This window comes from Centrocercus urophasianus, unplaced genomic scaffold (assembly GCF_019232065.1).
Source record: "Centrocercus urophasianus isolate 14NV4802_14NV808 unplaced genomic scaffold, USGS_Curo_1.0 seq_49, whole genome shotgun sequence".
Taxonomy (NCBI): domain Eukaryota; kingdom Metazoa; phylum Chordata; class Aves; order Galliformes; family Phasianidae; genus Centrocercus; species Centrocercus urophasianus.
Genome location: NW_024885077.1, coordinates 1,022,312 through 1,049,034, shown reverse-complemented (window position 1 = coordinate 1,049,034; position 26,723 = coordinate 1,022,312). Strand labels below are relative to the sequence as shown.

The 26,723-nt window shown below is 52.4% G+C and overlaps 1 protein-coding gene across 1 annotated transcript in view; it reads left to right on the top strand.

Moving 5' to 3' along the window:
• The window catches only part of HYDIN (HYDIN axonemal central pair apparatus protein), a 133,570-nt gene that overhangs the window by 93,764 nt on the left and 13,083 nt on the right, over positions 1–26,723 (top strand). Inside the window, exons 24-65 of the mRNA XM_042834732.1 lie at positions 711–903; positions 2,697–2,831; positions 3,568–3,777; positions 4,539–4,664; positions 5,005–5,182; positions 5,635–5,765; positions 6,079–6,212; positions 6,836–6,972; positions 7,661–7,788; positions 7,874–8,065; positions 8,429–8,578; positions 9,035–9,274; positions 9,421–9,589; positions 9,879–10,067; positions 10,360–10,527; positions 10,987–11,160; positions 12,306–12,511; positions 12,820–12,972; positions 13,435–13,618; positions 14,273–14,411; positions 15,397–15,562; positions 15,653–16,297; positions 16,629–16,838; positions 17,193–17,395; positions 17,530–17,712; positions 17,929–18,048; positions 18,928–19,087; positions 19,174–19,346; positions 19,885–20,083; positions 20,385–20,484; positions 21,186–21,285; positions 21,567–21,735; positions 21,995–22,233; positions 22,493–22,607; positions 22,766–22,970; positions 23,153–23,388; positions 23,899–24,050; positions 24,205–24,397; positions 24,722–24,830; positions 25,352–25,612; positions 25,817–25,959; positions 26,173–26,391. Coding sequence (XP_042690666.1) covers positions 711–903; positions 2,697–2,831; positions 3,568–3,777; positions 4,539–4,664; positions 5,005–5,182; positions 5,635–5,765; positions 6,079–6,212; positions 6,836–6,972; positions 7,661–7,788; positions 7,874–8,065; positions 8,429–8,578; positions 9,035–9,274; positions 9,421–9,589; positions 9,879–10,067; positions 10,360–10,527; positions 10,987–11,160; positions 12,306–12,511; positions 12,820–12,972; positions 13,435–13,618; positions 14,273–14,411; positions 15,397–15,562; positions 15,653–16,297; positions 16,629–16,838; positions 17,193–17,395; positions 17,530–17,712; positions 17,929–18,048; positions 18,928–19,087; positions 19,174–19,346; positions 19,885–20,083; positions 20,385–20,484; positions 21,186–21,285; positions 21,567–21,735; positions 21,995–22,233; positions 22,493–22,607; positions 22,766–22,970; positions 23,153–23,388; positions 23,899–24,050; positions 24,205–24,397; positions 24,722–24,830; positions 25,352–25,612; positions 25,817–25,959; positions 26,173–26,391 — 7,636 coding nt within the window. The remainder of the gene's footprint in view (positions 1–710; positions 904–2,696; positions 2,832–3,567; positions 3,778–4,538; positions 4,665–5,004; positions 5,183–5,634; positions 5,766–6,078; positions 6,213–6,835; positions 6,973–7,660; positions 7,789–7,873; positions 8,066–8,428; positions 8,579–9,034; positions 9,275–9,420; positions 9,590–9,878; positions 10,068–10,359; positions 10,528–10,986; positions 11,161–12,305; positions 12,512–12,819; positions 12,973–13,434; positions 13,619–14,272; positions 14,412–15,396; positions 15,563–15,652; positions 16,298–16,628; positions 16,839–17,192; positions 17,396–17,529; positions 17,713–17,928; positions 18,049–18,927; positions 19,088–19,173; positions 19,347–19,884; positions 20,084–20,384; positions 20,485–21,185; positions 21,286–21,566; positions 21,736–21,994; positions 22,234–22,492; positions 22,608–22,765; positions 22,971–23,152; positions 23,389–23,898; positions 24,051–24,204; positions 24,398–24,721; positions 24,831–25,351; positions 25,613–25,816; positions 25,960–26,172; positions 26,392–26,723) is intronic.

The following is a 26,723-nucleotide window of genomic DNA, read 5'->3' as shown; positions in this document are numbered from 1 at the left end:
TGGGGTCCCTTGCTGGGATTTTGTCTCCCAGCAAGCAGAAGCATGGCAGCTCTTATTGACCCGTTGGCTTGCTGGGATTCCTTCCTTTTCATCTTGCACTTACTGCTCCCATTTCCAGGCTTTCCCCCTGGAAGTGGTCCCTGGCTGCCTTGCAGCAGTACTCAATGATCACATCAACTCCAGGAGTCCCAGAGAGCTTCTACTTCAGCATGAGAAATATTGCTGTTGTCGAGGCGCCGCGAAGTTGCCTCAAACCATACTGTAGAACTAGGGGTAATTTAATACATGGTTATGGATTTTCCATCTCAGGGCTTTGCCTCTCCTCAGGAGTTATTAACCCCGTAGTATTTATCTCAAGCAGCTCCAAGCTGTGGTTATTTTCCCTTGCTAGGGTGGGTGTTGGCTGCAGGGCTTGCTGAGCCATGAGGACCCACTGGGGAGTGTATTGTTAAGGGCAGGCACCAAATTCCCAGCTAGGAGTGAAGCACCCAAGGCTGCTTTAAAAGCCTATTCTTGGCCCTTGGTTAAAAACAGCCAAGATCTCCTTCCCTCAAAATACTTAGCACTGGTGTTTGGTTCTGTCCTCATTCCAGGCACAGAGCTGAGCCTATTCCCAGTGGCTTCCATCAGCCTCATCCTGCTGAGCGGCTCGTCCATCCCCTGCAGAACTCCCACTGAAGGTCCCTGTTCAGATGTATTCTCTGTTCTAGATTCAGTCCTCCAGTACCTAAATATTTCATCAAATCCCAACCAAAGAAAGAGGAAGGAGCCCTGATGGAATCCTTGGCATCAGCAGGCAGCAGCAACCATGATATGGACGTGAAGGAGCCAGATCAAGCAGCGGGAGCAGCAGGAGAACCTGCCCCAGAGCCAGCAGATGCAGATGGAGCCCTGGAGACGCAGGTAGAGGCTCCTGTAGACCTCCTGCTTGGATATTGCATTGACAGCCCCAGAGCAGATGGGTGCTTTCCCAAAACGAGAGGTTGCAGAAACTCTGCTGTCACCCAGATTTGGGAATGTCTTTGCTGACTGTTAGTGTGCTTTGGAGCTTGATCCCAGTGGTGGTGGGGTCAGGAAGTGCCAAAATGAGCATGAAGTTGAAGGAGAAGGGCTCGAATCCTAATATCAGCTGTGTTAACATTGTGAGTCCACACGTTTTTCTCTTAGCCAGAAGCAATGATACCCTGTGGCTGCACAGAGCAGCGTGGCTAAACGCCGAGTTAGAAGCATGCAGTCTTTTTGATTTCCTGCTTTGTTGTCATGTATGCACAAGCAAACCAGGGAAATCCAAGTGGATGTGCCCGAGCAGGATCCAAAACTGCTTCAAGTCTGTACTGCAGTTTGATTTTCTGCTCACGTTGCTGTACTTAGGCAATATCTGTATAGCCTTTCTGGGGAGAAGGGAGATTGTAAGCTTAGAAGAGTCTGGCTAGCATCTTTTAGAATGCTTTGCTTGTTTTGAAAATGCAGGTATGACAAAATGGTGTATGTGGAGTGCAGAAAGACTTTGAGGATGGTGGGTTTGGAGAGGGTTCTGTTGGAGTTGGAAGGGAATTAATCCCCTTGTAGCTCCTTTTGTAGGCTAGGAAGGAGGATGGGGAGCTGTGCTCAGAGTCTCGGGGTCCTACATTGCTGAAGTGAGTAGCGGTTGTTAGCTGTAACTCCTTGTTGGCCAAACAATAAACTATAAAAGGGCCAAAAGGCCTTTTTGGAGAGTGCTGAAGATGGCCAAGTTTTGCCATTTCTTCCTGAGAAGAAAAGGGAATGTGAGAAAACTCAGCCTTCCCCTGTGTTTTATCTGTTAGGGGAGATGGAGCCTCTAATTGGGTCTGAGGATGTCCCCTAAATACTCTTGCAGCTGCTATTGAAGTCAGGACTGCAGCACAAAACACTTCTTCTAATTAAGAAGCAGCACATATTCCTCAACTCCAAGACCAATTACAAAGCTTTCCTGTATAAATAGGGACCAAAACCCCAAGGACAAGTTCTCTTCTTTTGAGGGCACTTTTGAGGTTAAATACCACTGAAGCAGCATCTGAGCTGCCTTGGCCAGGATGGAGCCATTCAGAAAGATCACTCCCATGAAGATCTTCAGCTCCCTGGTGGTGGGGAGCAGATGAGGTGAAACCTAAGCAGCACTTGAAGGTCTGCCAGTCACTTCCCAAGTCCTTATTTTTCAGTTTTTGATGTTCTTCTCTTGTAGACCCTTTTTTAGTCATGGAGAACCTCACCTGTCCAGGTTTGGGGCATCAGTTGTGGATGGGCTCAGAACCACACTGAACTGATGGCAGGGATGTTCCGTGTTTGATTGGTGCCTGGGTTCTGTCTCAGCTGTGTCTAGCTTGACAAGATTCTTCCTTATCCATTGAGATAATCATAGGAGGTTGTCACTGCTGGTTCATAGACCACCCCAAGTTGGAAGGGACCCGTAAGGACCATGGAGTCCAACTCCTGGCTCTGTGGTCTGTGTGGATCCCTTCCGACTCAGGATATCCTATGATTCCTCAAACCAACAGAGAAGAGCCCACACAGGTGGGATGTGGATGTGGCAGCAGATGGAATCATAGAGTAATAGAATATCCCAAGTTGGAAGGGACTCGCAAGGATCATTGACAAGGATCATTGAGTCCAATGCCTGAGATTGGTCTCCCCGCAGCAGCCAGCTCCTGCTGCAGCTCCTGGTGCTCTTTTTCCAGCTGCTACCACCTGCTGTCAAGGAACTGGAGAGTGCTGCAGAGATGGTGAGTGCTGCAGAGACTCAGAGCCTGGTGGAGACCAAGGAAGTGACAGAGTTTGTGGAGAACGAGCCCCTCGCCTTGGGTGTGGAGGAGGTAAGAGCTGTCTACTGGGTCTGACTTCCACATTTCCAGTGTAGCAAGCAGTTGCCTGGCCCCTGCACACGCTGATGGCCCTTGGTGCTGCTCAGTGGCCTTGCATCCCTCCAAGCGCAGCGTTGTGCAGTGCTGATGAAGCAACCAGCCCTGGGAGAGGCCGTGCAGGACGTGTTGTAGGGCTGAGCAAGGACCACACCTGTGGGCATTATTCACTCTGTTGGCATTAATCAAGTGGGCATTATTCATTCTCTTGGCGTTAATCAAGTGGCCCGTAGGAAGTTTCTGCAGTGGATTTTGCTGCAGCATTTTAAGAGAGGGCAGTGTGTTAGTGCCCAGGAGTGAAAAGGACAAGGAGCAACGTGGGCTGAGCCGGAGCCCTCCCCCAGCTGCAGGACTCTCATCTCCAAGTCTCATGCTTCTCCAAAGGCAGTTAAAGCTTCTAAAGGCATGATCTGCTGCGGAGAGAATGCATTGCTGCCAGGAGACCTCCCAAATTATGCTAATGTAATGTATTAATGAGAGCATTAATTAGTGAGTATGGGAGAAGATTTCCCCGTGGTTCCTCGGCTGAAAAGCAGAATGGCTGTGAAGGAGGTTGGGATGACTTTGTGTGTCTGAGTGCCCCTGCAGCCACGTCCTTCACTCCAAGCCAGAGCTCCAGCCTCACCCCAGGGCCGGGTGGCTCTTCTGCACTGACCTTGATGCTCCCTACCCCAACCTCCCCTTCCTGCAGGTTTTTGACATCTTGCCACTATATGGCGAGCTGCAGCCAGGCGAGAGCCAGCAGGTCACCTTCACCTTCTTTGGCCATGCCAACCTGGTGGTCCACATCACGGCGCTGTGTGAGGTGCAGGGAGGTCCAACCTATGAAGTGATGCTCAGTGGAGAGGCCTCAGTTGTCAGCTACCTCCTTGATGTCACAGAGATCGACTGGGGGCTGCAGGTACCACAGCTTCTCTCGGGGCTGGTCCTCATCTTCAGCAAGGTCTAGGACTCTTTCCAGCAACTCTGTCGGGTGGACAGCTTTCCCTGCCCTTCCTCCAGCATCTGTGTAACACACCTTGCGTCCCAGCTGTTGTTCTTATGGCCATTTCCATTCTCCAGAGCTGGGAGTTCCTGCTCCTCAAGGTTTCTGCTTCTTTGGGCAGAAGGGTGATGATTTGCAGAGGAACGTCCTTAGCACATCCAGCTCCTCCAGGCTGAGACCCAAGGAGATGCTCTTTACCACTGCTTTTGATTAAGCAACAAAATAAACCAGGGGAGAAGCTGAATTGGGCTTCCCAGTCAGTAGGTGGAGAGAATTTCCCCAGAATAACTCCTGCTTTCCCTGTTTTCAACTAAAAGCCATTCAGATATTTCTAACTACATACTCCATCATCTCCCTTTTTGCTGCTAGCTCCACCGAGGCTTGCAGACCTCCATGCCCATCCAGCTATTGCAACATGCATGCTACTTTGCAGGGATAAATGATGAGTGGTGGGGTGATGACCCAGAAGTGGCCATTAGACTTTGGCACTGCAGAACAGGGCAGCTGTCCTGGTTTATCTTTGATTTTTGGTGGTATTTGGCCCTCTTCACGTGGTTGGTTTTGCACCTCTACAACCCAGCCCTGACACCTGTCCCTATGCCCTGCAGCTGTGGGTTCCCCACGTTAGCGTTGTCCCACCTTAGGAGGCTCAGTGCCCATCTTCTGTCCCTCTGCAGCTGTTTAATGAAGTTGCTGAAGCAGAGCTCACCCTGCAGAACAGTGGCAAGGTGGGATTCCAGTACCAGGTGCTGAGCCCCAGCGACTGCCCTCTGCCTGGCGTGCCCCTGGTGCTGCCCAGCACGGTGAGTACAGGGCAGCACAAGCACTGAACCTTGGCCCTGTGGGGCAGAGAAGGGCTGCTCTTGCTCTCTAGCTGGCTCCTGTGCCAGAAACGAGCAGCCCTGGTGCGGGTCCCTTGCTCGTGCAGAGCTCTGTGGGGCAGTGAGAGGGACAAGGGGGAGAGGAGCACCTGGCATCCTACAAGGATGACACGCTGATGCCCTCTTGCTGTGAGCTTCCAAAGTCGCAGCTGAGACTTGTAGCAGCATCAGCCCTGGCACTTCTGCTTTCCCCTCTCTGCTCACTGTCTGTCCATGCAACTTTCTTTGATGCCTTCCCCCTTCCTTCTCCCACTCTCTGCAGGGTTATGTTGGACCTAGCCAGGAGCAGGTGCTGAAGGTTTACTACCTACCAGGAGTACCTGGAGCCTTCTGCAGGACTTTCCAGATCCAAGTGGGGCACTTGGAGCCAGAAACCATCACTCTGAGAGGAGAGGGGAGCTTCCCCAGAATCTGCTTGGATCTGCCCAGGAATATCAGAGGTGAGCTCTGCCTCTCTGTCCCCAGGAAGGTCCCCTGGTTTCCTCTGTGCTATAGGCTGTCACCCACCTGGAGGCTTGAGAGGTATCACACCCCAAAACCCAGCCCTCCAGCAGCTTTTTAACTCCTCAGTAAAGAGAACCCACGTGGGCTTTGCCCCAGGAAGGGCTTGCCAGCATGTCTGCCAGCTGGAAGGATTATTGTCTACATGACCAGCAGGGCACTTGGCAAGGACAGATTAGCATCACACTGCAGGGGATGAAGTTTTCCTTTGTATGGGGGAAGATGGGTGGAAGTGAGCATCCAAATTCAGAGGAGAACAGCGCCTGCTTGCTATAGACTGCCTGCTGAGTGCTGCTGGGAGAGGACAAGGTTGGGGGAGAGGGGCTTCCCAGCTTACATGAGATTGGTGCTGTACTCCCACTTCTATTTTTGGATATTTTTTTTCCTTCAGGAAACAAAAAATATGAGAAGATCCTCCAGGAGGCAAGAGAAAAGGTGGAGAAAGAGAGCCAGAGAGATGAAGCAGTTGTTCTTGGGGAGGCCACAGCCACTGAGACACCCATGGATGACCTGGATATGGTGGTGAGAACTTGGTTCTGCCCTGTTCAGCACATGCCACCCTTCTGCAGTGGGGTTGGGTGTGCACTGCTGTCACTTGGGACCTCCTGCCTGTGACCATCCATCCTCTCTGCACCACCTTTGAGTTTATGGCACTCTGTGATGGAGATGCAGGGCATCGCTGGGGTGCTTGCTCACAAATTCTGCCACGTTTATGGAACTTAATAGCTGAACATAGGTGCCCCATCCCTGGAGGGGCCCGAGGTTGGGTTGGATGGAGCCCTAGGCAACCAGATCTGATAGGTGGCAACCAGCCCATTGACTTTGCTCTCCACAGCTGGACATTCGGCTGCAGATGCAAATGGAAGAGATGCTGGTAGAGGAATACGCCTTGGAGCAGCAGAAGCTCCTGCTCTCCTGTCTCCCAGAGGACTTTATCTTTGATCAGCAAGCTCTTCGGAAGCTTCTCAGGTTGGTGGGGACTCCCTGCCTTCGTGTGCCCCAGGGTAACATGCAGCACCCAGCACTGCTCCTGGGAACTCTCGCAGAGCTGGGACTGGCCAGGGACCTGGGAAGGACCTGATCCAGAGGGCTGTACCGTGCTGTCTGTGAGCAGCTGGGTGCCTTCCCATCTTCAGGGCCACCCACAAGCCTTGAGGGTGCCCAGTTCCCCACCTGCTCCATTCCAATGCAGACCATGCTGACCATCCATCACCATGGGCAACACCCCTTCTAACTAGCTCTGAAAGAGGCTGGCCTCTTTTGTTTCAACAAATGACTGAGGAAGAAGACACACTGCAAAACAGGTGGTTTGTGTTTTGCTGAGTGGGATTCCTCTGGAAAAAGACCTTCCCATGAATCTCATGCATGTTGGTTACTGCCTTTACCAGTGCTCTTTTGGAGTTGGATTAGGACCATTGAAGATGCAATGGACTACAGTGGCTTTTCATAGCAGGAGAGCTAGGATCCATGGACTCTACTATCTGTGGACCCGTATCCATGCACTTACACCATTTAAAACTAACCTGCTTTTCGTTAAGGTCTCACTGCTAGCTGAGAAATGGTTTAAAAACTCTCCTTGTTCCTACTTTCAGGGTGCAGCTGCCTGAATACATCCTGGACTTTGGCTACGTCATTCTTGGTAACATGCATGCACACATTGTGAAGATCACCAACACTGGGCAGCTGCCCGTGTCCTTCTGTGCAGATGGACGCGTCCTGCGCGACACAGGCAAGTGGGATGGAGGTGCTTCTCACCATTTCTGATTGTGTATGGCCCCTGGACACGTGGAGGGTTTTGAGTGCTTTCTTGTACAGCTTGCTCCTCCTCAGGACCCCATGCTTGGTGGTGTAGAGCCTGAGTTCTTCTGGACAGAGTCCAGGCCCACCTGCTGCCCAAATGCTTGGCTGCAGGGCTGAGATGGCCCCATCACCTGGGAAGCCTCTCAGCATCTCCAGCTCATGGCTACCAAGAGGTTTTGTACATTCTGTGGGCTTGCTTTGCAAATAGAGGGACCCTTTGTGGTTGAGGAATGCTTTGGTTCATAGTGTCGTAACGCCGCTGTTCATCCTTCATGAGGAAAGAGCTTCTGAGGTCTTCCTTTCCATCAAAATAGGCTTCCAGAGGAGGCTTTGATGTAAGGCTTGTCATCCACCATGCCATGAGACGCCATGTTGAGTCACCATGAGATGAATGAATGCCTCCTCCAAGTTGTTGTTCCTCCATTGAATAAGGGAGCTGTAGCTGGATATCCCTTCTGAGGAGGTCACCAAGCATCCTTGGGGTGCCTGGTGAAGGATTCCTTGTAACACAGGGCAGCGAGTCTTTCCTGGAGGTGAAAGGGACCCCTTCACAGAGCAGCCACACCTGTATGACTTTTTGATGTGTTGGTCACTCATCTCAGCTGCTCTGTCTGAAGGTTTCACTGTGGAGCTGGACCGTGTGACAAACCTCCCATACTGCGAGACCGAGACGTTCGAGGTGCGCTTCGACCCACGGAGCGCCAACGTGCCACTGGGAGCAGCAGATGTGCTGCTGCCCATCAAGGTACCACCTTTTGTCACCTGTGTCAGGCAGGACATAGCAGCAGGACCCACCTGGGCTCTCGGCTGGACACTCTGCTCTTCACCAGGTCACAGGAGGCCCCACGTTTCACCTCTGCCTTCGTGCCTGCGTGACTATGCCATCCCTCTGCATCTCCAGGGACAGCCTGGAGTTCTCCACTGTCCAGTGTGGGCAGTGTCAGGAGGAAACCATCCAGCTCTACAATCAGATCCAGGTGCCCTGTAAATGGTTCATTACCTTGAAGGAGCCTGTTAAGAAGGTAATGTTTAGTGGGCAGGGAGGGATGGGTTGATGGTTGGACTAGATGGGTCTTAATGATCCTATGACTTCTATGATTCTATAAAGCAGGGACGGCGTTGTAGCTTATCAGTTGGTTTTCCTTGGCCTCTGTTTCCTTTTTTGCACCCTATCAGTGTCTGAGCACTTAGGCTACTACTCACGAAGCCTTTGGAGGGTACAGGGCAAGGCTGGTTCATCTCAAACTGTTCCCTATCTGGTGTTCCTCTTGTCTGCCATCTGCGCCCATGCCTTCCTGTCCCCAGCACTGTGTCTGAGACCTGCAGGAATGCTGTGTCCATCATTACAGGCCACAGGAGCCTCACAGGTTGATTTCTGTGCCCAGGTGGATAAACATTTGCCAGCAAGCGTGCGACGGAAGCTGCAGCAGGAGCTGAAGGCCAAGCCCTGTGTCTTCGAGGTGCTGCCCTTGGCTGGGGACCTCGCCCCAGGGCAGCGATGCAACATGCGGGTCAGGTTTACACCCACTGAAGAGGTGAGATGGGCAGAGCTGTAATGAAAGCATAGGGAGAAGGAGCACACTGCAGGCTGAGCCTTGGAAGGGCTGCTCTGCGCTGATCCTGCCAGTACAGCAGACTGATCAGATGCGTGGCTGGGCATGGCAGCACAGACATCCACACCACTGTGGTGCCAGTGATCCCAGGCACTTTGGGAGACAGCATGAGCTAGGAAACCTTAGATTACACCTGATTTGGAGCCTGTTAGCAGGAGGCATTATGGACACGGATGCTTATGTGCCTGCAGTGCTCCCAGCAATGTCACAAGCTAGCTGAGATGTAACCATCTTATCTGTGGCTTTGACCAGAGTCAAACATGTTTTGACCAGAGCAGAGATGTTTCTAGCTAGTGAGAGCTCGTCTGTCTCTACCTGATTCTGCTGCTTGGTGCAGCAGTGCCAGGTCTGTGTCTGAGCAACATAACCCTCTTTTAGAGATCCTACAGATGCGAGCTGAGGATTAACATTTGCCAGAGCAGCCAGCCTCTGCAGCTGCAAGTCTCGGGGTATGGGCTGGAGCCACAATTGGAGTTCGACCCCCCACTGCTTGAGCTGGGACCTCTGCTGCCATACAGCAGTGGGGCAGCAGGGACAGTGGTAGTGAAGAACCCATGCGACTTCCCCATTGAGTTTTACTCACTGGAGTTTGACCAGCAGTACCTTGCTGAGGAGCAGGTGAGGAGGTCTGGTCCCCATGCCATGGCTTTGTAGTACTTCAGTTCCCTGAAGAAATGTGGGAAGCCCCCAAAGCAAGGTCTGGTGGCCTTTCATGGTCAAGTCTTCTTCACATGTTGCTTGGTTTCTCTCCCTTATGCATGCAGATCCTGCGGATGCTGAAGGACTATGATGGCCGCCATACCCTACTGCTGCCTCCACGTGCCCCTGGTGAGAAGCTGCCCCCGGAGGTGCTGGAATACTACCAGGACCAGAAGAGGCTGCAGGATGAGCAGGCCAAGTCCAGGACTGGGGATCCAGCAGGCCAGGAAAATGGTGAGGCTGTCCTGAATGTGTCTTACCCACAGAGATTTGAGTGAGCTCCTCAACCAGTAGAACCAGGTTCACCATCACCAGTATGTTGAATTTTCTCCTTCCAAGCAACAAAAGCACAAACTCAAGCTTCCCCCAAGGCAGAGACAGGTTTCTGAGTGCCTTGGGCATCTCGCTTCGTGGGGGGTTCTCCATCTTTTTACATATGGCTGTGTAAAGGGACAAATGGCAAAGAGCAGGTTGACTGGCCACGTTCATCATCATCAGCCTTCTCCTTGTCTTTCCTCCTCAGCCACCAGAGAAGATGTCCAGTTTCTCTCGGATCAGGGAGGAAAGCACTCTGCTGAGATCATTCACACCCTCTCATGTCATTACTCAGTCATTCCTCCCTCCACTTCTGATGAAAGCCAGTCCAACAAGGTGGACTCTAAATCTGAAAGGGGAGAAGAAGAGGAGGATCTTGAGAAAAGACACGGAGCAGGTCAGAGCCCTGTGATTATTGCCTCTTCTGTGTCCACTGTGACAGAAGGGCCTTTAGGCATCACGAGATGCCTGTGCTTCCCCCTTTCTGCCACTCCATTTGCTGCATTCTAAATGGGACTTGTCAGCAGCAATTGAAGGCAGACCCTAAATGCAAGAAGAGCATGGGGAAGCCCCAGGTGTGATACTGGAGTCAGCGGGGTCTCCTCTCCCAGGACATGAGGGGATGGCGAAGAGTTTGAGTATCAGTGGTGTGCAGGAGGCTGATGTTGGTACCGTGTTCTGCCCAGCAGAGCATCAGCAGAGCGCCAGCAGCAGCAAGGAGGCTGCAGGAGAACTGGATGACAGCCCTGTCCTCAGAGCCATCGCCCGCCACCTGGGCATTGATATCTCTCCTGCGAGCCTTGAGGCCCAAAACCGCCAAGGGATCGCCATCATCATCCACGGGGCACCCCTGACTGGTGCGTGTGCCACACAGGGGAGGAGGAGCAGGGCGAGAGGCATCCTGGTGGGCTGCCACTGGAAGTCAGGTGTCTGTGGATCTGCAAAGGTGGGAAGCAGCACCAGGCCTTCCCCTAACTGGTGGAAGTGGCTCATCTTGTGTCTGTGCGGCTGGGCTGTGTCCCCCCAAACTAGGTGGCCTTAGCCATGTTGCCTCATGGGAGCGTGTTGGCTTGTGGCCTTCAGAAGGCCTGACCCTCACCAACATGCCTCAGTTGCTGCGTGAGGAGCCCTGTGAGACAGTAATGGTGGTGGGATGGGGCTCAAGCATTGAGGTGACCGCATGGGACAAAGCCCTGGGGTGGCAGTGAGCTGGAGATGATCTCCCTCTATAGAACAACATTTCCAGTCACGTTCAGGCTGCTTCCCCCTCGGTTTCCCATGCCGGTGTCACCATGTAAGCCTTCCTCTCCCCCAAGGAAAGACATCGGCTGCGGTCGCCCTCTCCAGATATTATGGCACAGCCTGCTTGTCCATCGACTCACTGGTGATGGAGGCCATCTCCGACAGGAGCAGCTCAGCTGGGCTCCGTGCGAGGGAGCTGTGCCTCAGGGCTGCCATAGAGCAGAGCCACAAGGAGACGGAGGATGCTGGTATGTGCAGACGTGTGGTCAGAGCCACCCCGAGCACCCGTGACTACTGAATTACTCCATGTGAGCTGCTGCCCAGAGAGTTAGGAGGTGCCCAGTGCCATGGACAGAGCCCTGGCCAGCCCGATTTATGATTAGCAGCCCTACCAGCTTCAAGGGGCTGGAACTAGATGATCTCTCCAACCTGAGCCATTCTGCAATTCTATGGCTCTGTTAGTTGGCAGCGTGTAGAAGAGCAAAGCCAGCTCGCAAACCCTCTCCAGTTGTTTGAAATCTCTTCATTTCGAGGGCTCACACAGGGACGCTTCCTGCTGCCTGCAGGCTGCTTAGCACATGTCCCTTTTCCTGAGAGTGGTGAAGCACACCTGCATATTTCTCAGGGTTTTTATTATTTCCTCAAAGCTAAATTCAGCCAGCTCTCGGTGGCCATCAGGCAGAGCTGCTGCCTGTTTTAACGAGGAACAAGCCCTGTGAAGTGGCTCATTAAGCACTAGGTGCCTGGCTTGGAGAGTGATTTCACAAACATGAGAGAAAGGGAAGAATAGCCTCCCCGAGGAGCTTCAGATGAGAGGCATGCTGCAGACTGACTCTTTTCTCCAGAGATTTTTCATATTTATGCCATCAGCTCATGGATGTTATGCTGTTCCCCACATGAGACCAGCAACTTTTAAGGTGTTTTGTTGGACAGCTGGTGCTCCAAGAAGAAGTGTAGACTGAGGGCAGGCATCAGCTTTAAAGGAAAGCTTTGCATTGCCAAGACTTGGGTTGGGAGAAGATGGGATGGGTTGGGATATCCAGCATGGAAAATGTAGCTCCAGTGGAGATTGGTGGTGGCAGCTGGGGCAAGGCTGAGCGTGGTAGTATCTGTAGGAGAATGTAGGGTGTGGAAACAGTGGTCCTGAAGGGTGAACCCTTGGTTTGATCTCTAGGGGACATACCACACAGCTTTTTTTAGTGGTACTATTTAGTATTGAGTGGTAGGTGGATGGTTGGACTAGATGATCTCAGAGGTCTTTTCCAACCTTGATGATCTTATGATTTTATGGCTAACTGGTGCTGCCTGTGTGTTAGGAAGGACACAGTGTTGTGCATTGAACGGCTTGAAAAGCCAATCTCTAGGCCCTGCTGAGCTTCTGTCCCTTCTGCAGGTCAAAGCACAGACCCATCCGTCCCTCAGCTCGGTGCTGAGCCCAGGCGCAGCCTGGACATGAGCCAGTCCAGCTCTGGGGAAAAGACCAGCCTGCACTCCGTCAGCTCCCGCAGCCGGGCGAGTGCAGCAACAGGCAGGAGGAAATCAGAAAACCATGCGTCCCAGTCCCAGAAACAGCATCTCACAGACCCAGCAGGCTCACAGGTGAAGAATGATCGCCCTGGTGATTCACGAGACCTTTCGAGTGTCTTTGAGTAGCGCTGGGTATAGTTCAGGGTGGGAAGAAAACCTCTGCTGGGCCATGTGTCTTGCTGGCAAGGTGCAGCCCTGATCAGCATGGCAGCTTGCAGGATGCTGTGTTACAAGTTGTGTTTGCTGCTGTCCCAGGGATGTGTCCCCCAGGGTTCTCTCCTGGATCCCTCACCTCACAGCTTTGTTCTACCTCAGACCTTCTCTCCGAGTGCTTGGAGTTGCCTGGAGTTCTTCCAAGGGGTTTAATTTGTCTTCTGCAGGGCTCCTCCAGCTCTCATCACCTCTCGCTGCTTCCCTGCGTCCCCACACAGCGGTGGCTGAGCATTGAAGGGAGCACGGCAGGAGAGGCAGGCTTGATGAGCTGCGTGCTGCCCGAGGACGTGCTGGGAGCCATCCTGTCAGAGAGGCTGCAGGTATGGCATGTCCTCTGCTTTGGGGGTCAGGAGGGTGGGAGGCACTGAGAGGGGACAGCTGGAGGGAGTCCTGGGCTGCCAGCATCTTGGTGAAGATGCAGATGCCATCAGTTGGCAGAGCGCAAGAGCTTGTCTGAGCTGATGTATCTCTGAAAGAGTAGAAACGTGCTGGCACGGCTGCCCAGGGAGATGGGGAGTCAGCATCCCTGGAGGTATTCAAGAAAAGGGTGGATGTGGCAGAGGGGGACTTGGTCTAGAGCAATTAGGCATGGAAGGATGGCTGGACTAGGCGATCTTAGTGGTCTTTCTGACCTTTGTGATTCCGTGGTTTGGAGTACCAGCTCCCAGGTGATGACAACAAGATGGCTTGTGTCCTTGGACATCTGCATTTATTGCCAAGCTGAGAGCCTAGTGCATGCTGTTGCTGACTCTCTCTCTTCCTCTTTTTTGCTTTATTCCCAGCTGAGTGACTGCTACCAGGGAGTGATCTTTGATGGCCTGGAGACCCTCTTTGCACGCAGCATGGCGTCTGCTCTCCTCTGCCTGCTCAAAGCTGTCAACAACCGTCCTTACATCTATTTTGTGAACCTGTTCCAGGACTATGCCTCTTGGAAAGCCAAAGAGATGGCTGCAAAAGAGCAGGAAGGTGAGAATCATCTCCATACCTCTCAAATGTCCTCTCAAGCTCTCAGCCTTACCATCTTGTCCACCTGGACATAACCAACAGAACTTGTAAGAAATGTTTGGGTTTTTTTTAATCCTTCCTTTAGTATCATGGTTCTATGATACTCTATGATACCAACCTCCACTGAGGTTGGAAATGACCTCTAAGGTCACCTAGTCCCAACTGCCCACATGCCTCAGTGCCGTGTCCCCTCGGCCCATGAACACCTCCAGGGACAGTGACTCCCACCTCCTTGGGCAGCTGTGCCAGTGCCCAAATGCTCTTTCAGAGGAGTTTTTCTTAATATCCAACCTTCTGCCTCAGCACAGCCAGCACTCACCTCACAGTTGCTTCAAGTATGTCTTCATGATATGCAAAACACCTGCCTTTCAATCTGTGTCTCCAAAGCTTGGGTGCAAGTGCAGGCTCTCATGGCATGGTACCTATCCTCCGTGCATCCTCCATGCTGGGACGTGGTTCTTGCAAAGCAGCACTCTGAGGCATTATCAAACCACAGCAGGTGTTGGGGCTCCCCACTATCAGCTTATCCTGGAGGGTCTGGGAAGGTTTGTGTGCTCATCCCCAGCACCAAGCCCTGTGTGTATCTGCTGATGGTTTCTCGTGTGTGCATGGAAGAACGGGAGCAGGAAGAAGTTGCCAGGAGAGAGAAAGCACGCCTTCAGGAGATGGATGAGGAGGAGTACGATGCCTTCACTGAGGAGCAGAAAGCTCAGTTTGATGACCATATACTACAAGTCCAGCGTGAGAGGAGGAGGTCTGTAAGCTTTACATGGGCAGCTCTCCAGTATGGTGTCCCTGAAGGGCTCCCCCATTCCCATCTTCCCATCCCACGTGGGGCTCCTGACCCACCTGCTGCCCTCTTCCCTTCCCTGTGCTGGGTGCAGGCAGGCTGCTGGAGATTTGGTTGAGTGACACCGCAGCAGGTCTCTGCTCTTTGTTCTGTCAAGGCTTGTTTCCCCAGGGAAGATGACTAGGGCTGCTTCAAATGGCTCTGATTTTCAGGACAGACAGCACAAGTTTCCTAGAGCAATAGCTAGGTAAAGTGTAGTTGCTCAGAGCCTGTTTTGCAGGAGGGCAATTACTGCAGCTTTTGCTTTCTGATTGAATGGTTGTCCTGTTGCTGGGCACCACTGAAAAGAACCCGGCCCCATCCACCTGGGGCTCTCAGCCTTTCCTCGTACAGGATATGCTCCAGAATCCGACCATCTCTGCAGCCCTCTGCTGGGCTCTCTGCAGCAGTTCCCTGTCTGCCTTGAGCTGGGAAGCCCAGAACTGGGACCAGTACTCTGGCTATGGCCCTCTCAGGGCAGAGCACAGGGGAGGAGAACACGTAGAGCTTCGTTCCAGGCGGACCTTATTAGAGGAGGTGCACAATTTAGAGTCACAGAGACATTAAGGTTGGAAAGGATCCTCTCAGATCCCCCAGTCCAACCCCAGCCCACCCCCACCATGCACACTGACCACATTCGTCAGTGCCACATCCCCATGGTTCTGGGACGTCTCCAGGGATGGTGACAGCCTGTGCCAGTGCCTCGCCAATCTTTTGGAGAATAAATTCTTCCTAATACCCAGCATGAACCTCCCCTGGTGCAATGTGAGGCCACCTTTCATCCTATCATTATTACCTGGGAGATGAGACCGACCCCCAGTAGGTCCTGAATTTGGCCATAGGCAGGCAGGCACAATCCATGTCATTCTGTCGTGACTCTCAGTGATGTATTCTGTTTGACTTGCTGAAGGAGGATGGAGCAGCTGGCTCGAGAGCTTGAGGAAAGGCAGAGGCAGGAACTAGAGCGCTTGAAGGAGGAAGAAGAGCTGAAGAAGAAGTCCAAGCGGGGAAGGAGAGAGCTTGGAAAAGAAAAAGACAGTGTCTTGGGGAAGAAAAGCCAGCCTGGAGGCAGACAGGTGAGTGGTTATACTATTGCAATGATCATCAGCATCCCACAAGAACTGATTCAGTGCTTTGAAATACTTCTTTTCTCCTCTCCTGCCCAGAATGCCACCGCATCCACCAGCAACACCAACGCGTCCACCAGCAACCGCTCAGACACCAGCGATGGGGTGGACAAAAAGGGGTCTACAAAGGAGCACCCAGACTCTGCTGTAGGTGACAAGGATGAGAAGAAAAAGTGTAACAAGGTCCCCCTGACGAATGCCAGCCCAGCAGCGCCCCTGCAACCCAGCACCACAGAGCAGGAGGAAGCCAAGGAGAAGACACTGAGCGACAGCGAGAAGATCTTGGCCACGAGGTTTAAGATCTATGAGGCGTCACAGAAAGATATCGCACATATTTTATCAAACTGGGACAGAGTTCAGGGCATTCTGGTGTCCTCTTGGAGCCAGGAGGAGGTGTGTCAGAGGACAGAAGAGCAGAGCAGGCATTTATCCAGACGCAAGAGCAGGAGGGACAGGGAGAAGGAGCGCCTGGAGAAGGAGCGGCAGGAAAAGGAGCGCTTGGAGAGGGAGAGGCAGGAGAAACTGAAGGCTCTCGAGGAATCCCAGGCACAGGCAGGGGAAGGTGCAGAAGGGTCAGCAAAAGGCCAGGGTGTCGGGGTGCCTTGCTTGGATATCCAGGTGCTGGACCCAGAGGATACTATTGGGAAGATCCAGGAGAGTGGAAAGCTGCCCCCAGCAGAGCAGGTAAAGCCCTCTTGGGGCTCAAGTGCTGAGGTCTGAGACCTGGTGCTTTGTGTCCCACCAAGTGACAGTGGCACAGAGCCTTGTCCCGTGCTGTGCTGTTGTTCCACTGCAGCTCCATGGCAGCTATGGGGTTGGGATGGTTCTCAGTTCTTCTCAAATGATGGAAAGAGGGAGTGCCATCCTGGCACTGTTCTGGAGCCCATCCACCCCAGTGTGCATAAAAAAGCACAGTACTCCATGTAAAAACACTGCCAGATTTTCAGTGTCTGAAAGGAAAGAGTGTGAGGATGAATGTGACCGAGAACTGACGGAGTTTTCTCTGATCTTTTAGATCCTGGATAGCCTGGGTCTGGGGCCCTCAGGGCCTCCCATTCCTCCGACTGCATTTTACTCTGTGATCCACTACCCAGAGAAGCGAGTGGCCCCAACAGGAGAAGCCCTCAAGCACTTCACCTTCATAATGCCAGAAGGTGCGATGGCAGAAGAAGAAAAGAAGGAATCAGAAAGTCTTGTGGATGCTCCCATCACGCCTACCACAAAGGTGCCAGGGCAAAGGGAGCGGGTGGGGGAGATGGAGAAGAACCACTGCAGACAAACAGTGATGGACCCCATGTCTGCAGGAAGCCACAGCACATCCCTGACCTGATTCAACTGAACAAACCCTGTTTGGGGGAAGGATGGAGGCTTTGTTGCAATCAGAAAAGAGATTTCATGGGCAAAACGAAGCCAAGTAAAGGAGAGCAAGGCAGTGGGCAGATGTGAAACCAATAGAAACTGGTCATTCATGGGTTCTCTTGCGTGTTTGTCTACAAACCTGCAGCTTTCCTTCCAGGGTGGGGATGAATTAGGGCTCGTCTCACCTTACTCTTCCTCTTCTTCCTCACCTGGTGCTCAGGTGTCAGAGGAGCAGCTCACCCCCACCAGAGGGAAAGCGAGGAAGGAAAAAACTGAGGGCAGCAAGGAGGTCAAGAAAGAGAAGCGGAGCTCTGCCCGGAGCAAGAAGAATCTCCATGGAACGGGCACGGGAACATCAACACATCCTGCTGATGTGGAGCAAAGCAGCGTGGACGTGGCCCCCTCTCCAGGGAAGCCCATCAGGTGAGAGGGGAAGGAGAGCCATCTCACCAAATGGTTTGCCATTCCCATGGGCTGCTGGGTGGTGAGTCCCTGGCCCTCCTCTTTGTCTCGTTGACGTGTCCCCAACATCTGAAGTGTTTCTCTGTAACTGCCAGGCTGAGCAGCTGTCGGTGGATCGTGCCTGCCCATGGCCAGGTGGAGCTGAAGGTACACTTCACCTCCTCGGTGCTGGGCCATTTTGACCAGACGATGAATTTTGAGGTGCTGGGGACAAAGCGACTGTACCAGCTGCACTGCAGGGGCATTTGTGTGTACCCCACCATCAGTAAGGACCCACGGTAAGGCTGCCCCATGCTCTGCTTCCCTACTTGGAACAGGGGCTGCCTATTGTACCCCAATGACCACTTCCCACCACTTTACATCACCTTTGACATGAGTCCACCTGAGCATTACTGTCTCATCCAGCTTGGAGCTGGGAAGCTCTGCTGCTGAAGCTTATGGCTTCAGGTTGGAGCATCTCATAGCTCCTCACCTTCCCGTTTTCTCCCTCCTAGGGTGGTGTTTCCTCACCGAAGGAAGAGCAAAGCAGACAATGACATCATCTTCAAGCAGTATGTCATGAGCACGGGCGTGTTCCACTTTGGGCCACTGCTCTGTGGGAAGTCCAGAGACTGGTACGTACTGGTGGGCTGCCAGCTGGTCCTGGGTAGACGTCCTAATGGCCCAAGGTGACTTTGGGCAACTCATGTCCTGCCTCCACCTCTCAGCTTCCTCGCTTATGACAGTGAACGTAATGGTGCTTTTTGAAGTGCTTTGAGCTGCATGGGCAGACTGGCCAAGCAATTATTCTGCCCGTAGCCTTGTAAAATGTTGATTAATCTGTTACATTAGGCAGACTTTATGATTTGGCCTGCCAGCATGTGCGTGTGACCTGCAGAGGAATAACAGTGGGATTTATGAACCTGACTGCTGGATGAGGTCTGCCTTAAAAGCTGTCGTTGTCACTGCTGGCGTGGTTCTATTTTTAATTTTGCTCTTTTTTTAATATCAGAAATGAAGCCCTTGCCTTCATGGGAGCCCTGGAGATCCAGTGATATTTTACAACCCTGGGAAATGAAATAAAAACCCTTTAAAAGCGAAAGGGCATCTTCAGGCAGCCTGATGAATGGACTCCGGTCTTGGTTTCCTTTGTAACCATTTTTTTTTGCAAAAGCCTTTCTTGACACCCTGCAGGGAAAGGACCAGAGATGCAGGAAGGACCCGTGTGCCAGATGGCTTTTATTCTTGCGGGACCCTTGAATTTTTGTTTTGCAAAGTGTTCTTTCTTTAAGTGCTTGTGCCTTGTCATACTGATGGGATTGGGGCACCAGGTGAAGGCGCAGACGTAGAAGTAATGGAAGGCTGAACACAGCATGCAGTGTGCTCCTTTTTCCTAGCCTGCTTGTTACTCTGTGGTGAGAGCAGCCTCTTGCTGCCAGCATGCAGAGCTTGCCTCGGTGGCTGATAGGCGCAGCGGTCCCAGCATTGCTGAAGCCTTCTCCCTTTGTGGATAGGTACAAGGCGCTGCCCTTCCCCAGCAACTGTGAGAAGATAACCATCCTCAACATCACCCCCTTGGAAGCAAAGGTGCATTTCTTCTTCGAGCACGATCTCAAAGCAGACACGTTCATTTTAGACCCTCCCAGCATGACGCTGAAACCCAAGGAGAAGCAGGTAGGAGGCGAGCGTGCAGCGATGCAGCACCCAGGAGCTGCTCTGCCTGCTCACCAGACCTCTTCGCTGTCTCTTTTTGGGGTTAGAAACTGAGCATTTGGGCGTACCCCACTTTGGCCGGCCTCGTGGAAGACAAGCTCGTGTGCTGCATTAAGGACAACCCGGAGCCGGTGGTCTTCCGCTTGTGCTGCCAGGGGGTGCGGATAGAGCTGACGGTCAGCCCCAAGCACGTGAACTTTGGGAAGCTGCTGCTGCACAGGTCAGCCCTCAGCTGCTCTGCTAGCAGCGAGAGCCATCAGCCAGCCTTCAGCTTCTTTGGATTATAGGGTCGTAGGTAGTTATGGTTGGAAGGACCTCTAAGATCATCAAACCCAACCGTCAACCCATCACCACCAATTCAGAATCGTACAGTCGTAGAATCACTGAGATTGGAACGCAATTCTCGGATCCCCAAGTCCAACCCCAGCCCACCCCCACCGTCCCCACTGCCCCTGTCCCTCAGTGCCACATCCCCACGCCTCTGGGATGCCTCCAGGGATGGAGACTCCCCCACCTCTTGGGCAGCTGTGCCATTGCCTTGCTGCTCTTTCAGAGGTTTTTCCTACTATCTCATCTGACCTCCTTTGACCCAACTTAAGGCTGTTGCCTCTCATCCTTTCATCCTTTATGCATATAAGTTGTTCTTTAGAGAAAGGGAGACCAATCTTTCAAAGGGGCCGTTGGCCAAATGGGAAGGATAGGGCTGCTCCAAGGTGCAAAGCAAGGTGCCTGTGCTGAGCATCTTGGTGTGCCTGCAGGAGGGACAGCAAGCAGCTGGTGCTGCGCAACCCCATGCTGCTGCCTGCAGCCTGGAGGCTCAGCGGGCTGGAGAACCTCGGCGAGGACTTCTGTGTGTCACAAACTGAAGGCACTGTGGAGCCCTGTGCAGAACTGGGTATCTATCTGTATTTCAAAGCCACAAAGGCTGTCAGCATTAAGAAGACCATCCGACTGGAGGTGAGGGGATGTTGCTGTCCTGAGTGGAGCAGGACAAGGCAACCAAGGGTGTCGGGGATGGAGGTTGTGCTGGAAGGGTTACCTGTAAGGAGGGCAGAGGGCTGAGCATTTGTGAACTTCCTTTCTGCTTACAGACCCTTAGCAGCAAGAAAGGATGTCTTTGTGGCCATAGTTCTCCATGATTTAAATCACTGGTAGCCCTCCAAGTAGGGTATGCCATGGTGGAACCAGCCAGCTATCATTATCTACCAGTAGAACTTAGGAGAATTGTTCCTGCAGTGTTTGTTTCTTGCTGCTTTAGGTTTCAGATGCAGAAAACATCCTGGGGATTGTTCAGATAGAAAATATACAAATCCAAGCAGAAGCCTATGATGTTGCTCTGAGCATCACCATTGCCAAAGGTCAGTGGATGCCCCAAACCAAACCAAACCAAACCAGATGCATTTCATTGCATGCAACCAAAACACCTGGGAGGGGTTGGGGTGGAATCATAGAATCATTCAGGTTTGAAAAGACCTTTTTAAGGTCATCTAGTCCAACCATCCACCTGCCATCAATATTGCCTCCTAACCACATCCCTCCCATGGTTCTCAAACACCTTCAGGACGATGACTTCACCACCTCCTCAGGCACCTTGTTCTAATGCCTCACCACACTTTCAGAGACCTTTTTCCTAACACAGGCATGTAAGCGTGGCCATAAAGCACGTGTCCTTCAAGCTGCGTGGCATGAAGCACCATCAGGGCAGAGAGAGCCTTGAGCCTCTTATGTCCCAGCTTTGAAATGTGTCATTTCCCACGCAGATTGATTTGGGTTTGCCAAAATGACAGCAATGTGAAAAAGCAGTTGGCAGCTCCTGGAGGCACAGCAGAGCTTGGGGAGTAGTTGAAACTGTGGAAGCAAGGAGGTGGAAACTGGGCTCCTTGTATGCTAAACCCTGCAGATATTCTCTAAACAAGAGAAAGGGCAACAGAGCAGCTAAACTTCCAGGCTGGGAAGGGTGCTGAGGATTTTGTCCCACTTGAGAGCCTCAGATAGGCATCTTGCAGCCCACAGCAACTCAGATCTTGCCCATCTCTTACCCCTTATGGGATTTCTGCAGGTATGGATGGCAACGTGGATTTTGGAGTCATTAGGGTGCAGGACGATGCAAAGCAAATGTTAACCCTGAAGAACAAAGGGAAGTATGAGATTGCATACAGGTGAGCGACTGCTTGGGCCACCTTGTCTGTCCTTGCTTTTAGGATGTGTTCATTTCTCTTTACGAAACTCTTTAAATGAGGGAAAGAGAAAGTCAGTGTTGAAGTGAGATTGGAGCACTTTTAGTCTGCAGCCTGTGCCAAAATCTGGGGATGGCAGAGATGGACTCTTTTGACTCTTTCCCTCTTTCTTTTTATTTTTATTTTTTTCCTAAAGGTCCTGGCTGTGTTGCTGCTACCCACCTATAACCACAGAGGTCTTTGTCTCTTTCCTTTGTCCCCAGCTTCACGTTTGAAAATGCGGATACTGACATTCCAAACTTGGCATCCCACTTTGCCATCCTGCCACAGAGAGGGGTGCTGGCTGCCTCGGAGCGCCCTGTGCATGTCCATCTGGTCTTCCACCCCAAGGCAGAAATAATTATCGAGGACAAACCCATCCTGAAGTGCCAGGTGAGCTGCTCCAGGCAGGTGGGTGGCTGCTCACACCCAGGATGTGTGTCTCCTGGAAGGAGAGGTTTAAGCTGGGAAATCCTCTCTTAGATACATGCAATGTAATCTTTAGAAGGTGTTGGTGATGCTTCCCAAGCAGAGCTGAAAATCTGGCTCTGGAGGAGGCACTGAACAGGGCTAATAGGCTAAAGGTGACGTGGGGTGACAGGAGGGGCCATGGGGCTCCTCGCTGTGTTACCAAACCTTCCTCTGGCTGCAGGTGATTGAGCCCAGCCTCTGTGAAGGAGGGGAGACCATCGCCATCATCCCAGTGAAGGTGTCTGCCAAGGCCATGTTCAGCAAGTACAGCATCACCCCAGCTTCGTTCATTGATTTCGGGACTGTGGTGAATGGCACCAAGAAAACTTGCAGCTTCATCCTGGAAAACAGAGGCAGCCTTGATTTCAAGTTCCAAATCTACAAAGCAGAGCAGGATGCATCTGGACCAAGAAGGAAAAGGTGGGTGAAGCTCTGCAGTGCCTGTCCCAGTCATGAGAGTGTGGCTGGTGATCCAAGGGACCCAAAAATGCCTCAGCTGCCCTGTGAGTAGGACAGAGTTGGTGGTAAAGCTGATCTACCCATGGCCATCACCAGGCAACCCTTGTGGATCCATCAGGAACACGAGTGTAGGAAGGCTTCCCTCCATGGCCAGAAGGTTCTGGCCTTGGAGGATGGCGAGGAGCTCAGCACGATGGATAATTCTGCTTTCTCCTCACAGTGTCAATCATGGGATGTCCAACCACTCTAATGACGATGAAAGCATCGACAAAGTGCCCAACTCTGGGAAGCAAAACAGGCAGTCTCTGCAGAAGGACACAAACCCCTTCATGCAGGTGGGTGGCCACGGGTTGGGATACAGTCACGTAGTGGGGCTGCCTCTGGGCCATGGGTCACCCCTCAGTGACTGGAGGCCAGGGGGTGGCATGCTCCTTGCTGGGGACAGCCAAGGCAAGGCTGCGAGTCATCAGCCTCTTTGGGGCTCTGTCTGCAGGCACGCTTGACCCTTGGCATGTTCACGGTGTACCCTGGCTTTGGCTCCATCCACCCTGGGGGCCAGCAGACCATCACAGTGGATTGCCAGGCAGAGCCAGTGGGGACGTGCGAGGCGCATCTATCAATCAATATCTGTGACAGAGACCCCAAGGACAACCCTGTTGGCATCCCCTACACCCTGCTGGCCGAGTCCTGCCTTCCAGGTATACACCACCTACAGGTTGCTATAGCCAAGTCCAACAGTAGGGAGAGGGCAGGAGGAATATGTGGAAGGGCAAGCAGAAAGTAAAGTCCTGGTGCCTGGGCTCCCAGGATGAGTCTTACAGCCTTCTGGGTCCACGTAACCTCAGCAGGAGTGCTTCTCAGTCCTCTTTTCTTCTCGCAGCATTTGTAGTTGATGACATAGGTTCCATCTTCGAGGAGCATCGTATCTGCAGCAACGCCAACCTGTGCCACATCCTGCAGACTGTGCAGGACAAAGGTGTGTTCATCACAGATGAGAATAAGTTCATCTTCACCAACGTTCTGGTTGGGCACCGGGCCTCAGCCCGCTTCAAGATCCGCAATGTGGGCAAAGTCCCCTGTGATGTGGTCCTCTCCATCAAGCCCATCTCCAGTAAGGTAAGAAAAGGGTGAGGTGATTGCTCCTCTTTTAAGGTGGGAGCCTGCCTTGCTTTCTAGATTCATCTTGCCTGCTCTAGTCCAGCTCTGTGCAGACAAAGTTACAGGGGAGAGCAACAGCCCCTGGGTTGTGTCCAGCACATCTCAAGGTTTTGGCTCATTCCTCCAGGTCTGTGGAGGGAGACCTGAACCCTTCTGGTTCTCTCTAGGAAGCACATCGAAGGGTCTTTTCTACTGGGGCCAATGTGTCTGGGCTCCAAGGAGGCCGTTTCTTCAGGCTCCTTGTTTTTCTTCTCTTTGAAGGTCAATTCTAGATTATTTGCAGAGTTTTCCATGCACCTCCTGCTCTCCTGGGCTTTATGGCAGCTCCCTGTTTAAGGCCAGCATTACTTTGGTGTCTCCCCTTGAGACGGAGGTGTCCTGTCCCCTGCTCCCTGATGCATGTGTGAATTGGGCTGCGCTGCGTGGAAGCTTTTATGTCCTAACACCAATCCGTGTGCTCCCCTCCAGCAGAACAGCCGCATCAGTGACATCTTTGAGGTGGATCCCATTCAGATGTGTGTGCCCAGCCATTCTCACGCCTTTGCTACAGTGACTTTCACTCCACAAACGATGCAGAACTACCAGTGCACTTTTGAGGCTTGCCTTGAAACCCAGGCAAGGTAACACAGCCTCTGAGATGGTAGGGGGACGATGAAGTGGTTTCTGTGCCACGTTATTTCCTCCTGGCTCCTGTGCTAAGGATGTGGGAGGAGAGGGACAAGGGGGCTGTATAAATACCAGCCAATAACAATTTCTCCTCTGCCCCTCCTGCAGCCCAGTGGCAATTAAAACAGAAAGCCTGACATTTGATATCAGTGGGGAGGGGAACCTGCCTCGGGTGACAGTCCTGCGCCCAGTGCTTCGCAACAAGAGGGGGAACCCTCTGCTCCTCTTCAAGAAGCTGCTGCTTGGTGATTCAGAAAAGCTCCCTCTGGTCCTTCAGAACAATGGCATCATACCTGTCCAGGTGAGGGGCTGCTGTGGGAATGCATCAGCTACTCTGGGTGCAAGTTCTTGTCCCATGGAGGAGAAAGCATGGCACAGACTTGCTGCTACACTGTGCGTCTCCTCTCCATTCCCCTCCTATCTCATATGTGGAAATGCATGGCGTCCTACTTACATTATATTCTATTTTATCACATCTTACTGCAGTTTAATTAAGCTTGACTGTAGTTTAATTCCATTCTGCTCATTATTTACTCTTTCCCAGTGAGGAACCAGCAGCAGTTCAGTCTTTGGGCTGTCCTGCACTCTCACTGTTGTGGCAGTGCTCTGTGTTCCCTTTTCTCAGTTGCTGATAGATATGTTGGATGAAGCGAGAGTTTTCTTCCTGAAAGCCAGGCCCACCACGCACTGCATCTACCAGGCTGCAGACACAAAGGAGGATTCTACTGGAGAAGGTGAATGCACTAGCCATGAAGTGTGGGCATCCACACGGGTTGGACAGTAGGATAAAATTCTTCTACAAAAGAGCAGTGATGCAGTGGCACAGCTGCCCAGGGAGAGGGGGAGTCACCATCGCTGGGGTGTCCCAGAGCCGTGGGGATGCGGCACTGAGGGACGTTGGTAGTGGGCATGGGGGGGTGGGGTTGGGCTTAGGGACCTGAGAGCTCTTTTTCACCCAATCTTAATGATTCTGTTATTCTAAACATGTGCCAGGCTCAAGGTTTGCCAAGCAGCAGCTAGATGTTAGGCACTGACTGGAGGAGATTCGGGAGCCAGGTGTTAACCAGGCTTTGAGACACTTAAGGCTGTGTGTGCTGTCATCATAGCCCTGTGAGCATAAGGGGAACATGCAGAGCCATAGGTGGGAGCACCTGTGCTTAGAGACAGCTGGGTTTCAACCACTTCTTCCTATTATATCCCAAGGAAGAATTTCCTCTGAACAGATCTATTGCTGTCTCTAATTTCACCGGTGCAGGGAGAAAGCCCCACACTGCCTCCTGTGTTCTACATCATGGGGAATCAGCAGAGTTTGACGTGCTTTTCAAACCCAACCTGCCCCAGCGTGTGGAAGGGCAGATCCACCTGTCTGTGGTGGACAACCCCTATGAGGAGACCAACATCCAGCTGGTGGGTGAGGGCTATGAGGATGATTTCACGCTAGATAACATCCACGGGCTTGTGGCAGACAGCTTTGAGGAGAACACTGAAGGCAATGTGGAGGAGGACGTAATTGAAGGTAAGAGAATTCAAGCAGACATCTCTGGCAGGGCCACAGGAAGTCTGTGTGCATGTGATACAGCGTGGAGATGAAGGCCGTGTTCAAGCATGTGCTCTCTATATGAGCAATCCTGTGCTGTCACCACCAGACCTGATGGAAGGAGTCAGGCGGGGTGGATGGACCTCACTGCACACTGACATCTCTTGCTGTCCTCCTTAACAGCTGGCAGAGTGGATCACATCCAGTTTGGGGACTGTCACATTGGGAAGCCCTACCAGGTGACCTTCACGATCACCAACCGCAGCCGGGCGGAGGCGATGCGGTTCGAGTGGCTGGCAGGCCCCCCCTTCCACTTCTCACCCCAGGTGAGTGCTGGCAGCTTTGCCTTTCCCACTGCCCAGACAGATTTCTGGGAGCTACCAGTGACTTTCCAACTCCTGGTGCTGCTTTTCAGTGCCGGGAGATGCAAACCAGAGCTTAGTTGGGGCTTCTTGCTGTAGGAGACGGTATCTTTGCGTCACAGCCCCTTTGCTGATGGTCCTTCTTTGCCAGTGATTCTTGGCTCCCATTCTCCCTAGGTGGGACACCTCCATGCTGGCTGTGCTAAGGACATCACAGTGACCTTGAAGTCGGATGTTGCAGTCACCTGCCAAGCACAGCTTGTGAAGTGTAAGGTGGCCAGGATCTCCTTCCAGCTGCCAGCAGAGCAGGTCTCCGACTGGGACGACCGCCTGCACACTGTCAGATGGGTGGATGCCACCAGGGGGGAGGCAGCTATGTGGCCAGTCAAGAGGAAGGTAAGAAGTACAGCAGCAAAAGCCAACCCATAAAAACAGATGCCTACAGCAGCAAAGCCACCATCTGCTGGCTCAGCAGCTCCTGCTTCCTCCTGAAGCATGAGTATGGTGGTTTTACAGGAGTCCAGAGAACTAGCATCTTCAGAAGCTCTTGGTCAAGCACCAAGTAATATTAGAGCTTTTCAATTTGCTAATTTTACAGTAACTGTAAAATTACTGAAGGAAAATCAAGCCCGAAAAGAATGACACATAGTCAGTAATTCACTATTCCACACCTTTGAGAATGGAAGAATGTAGGTAACCAGGCAGCTTCCAGCCCTCTGAGGAGCTCC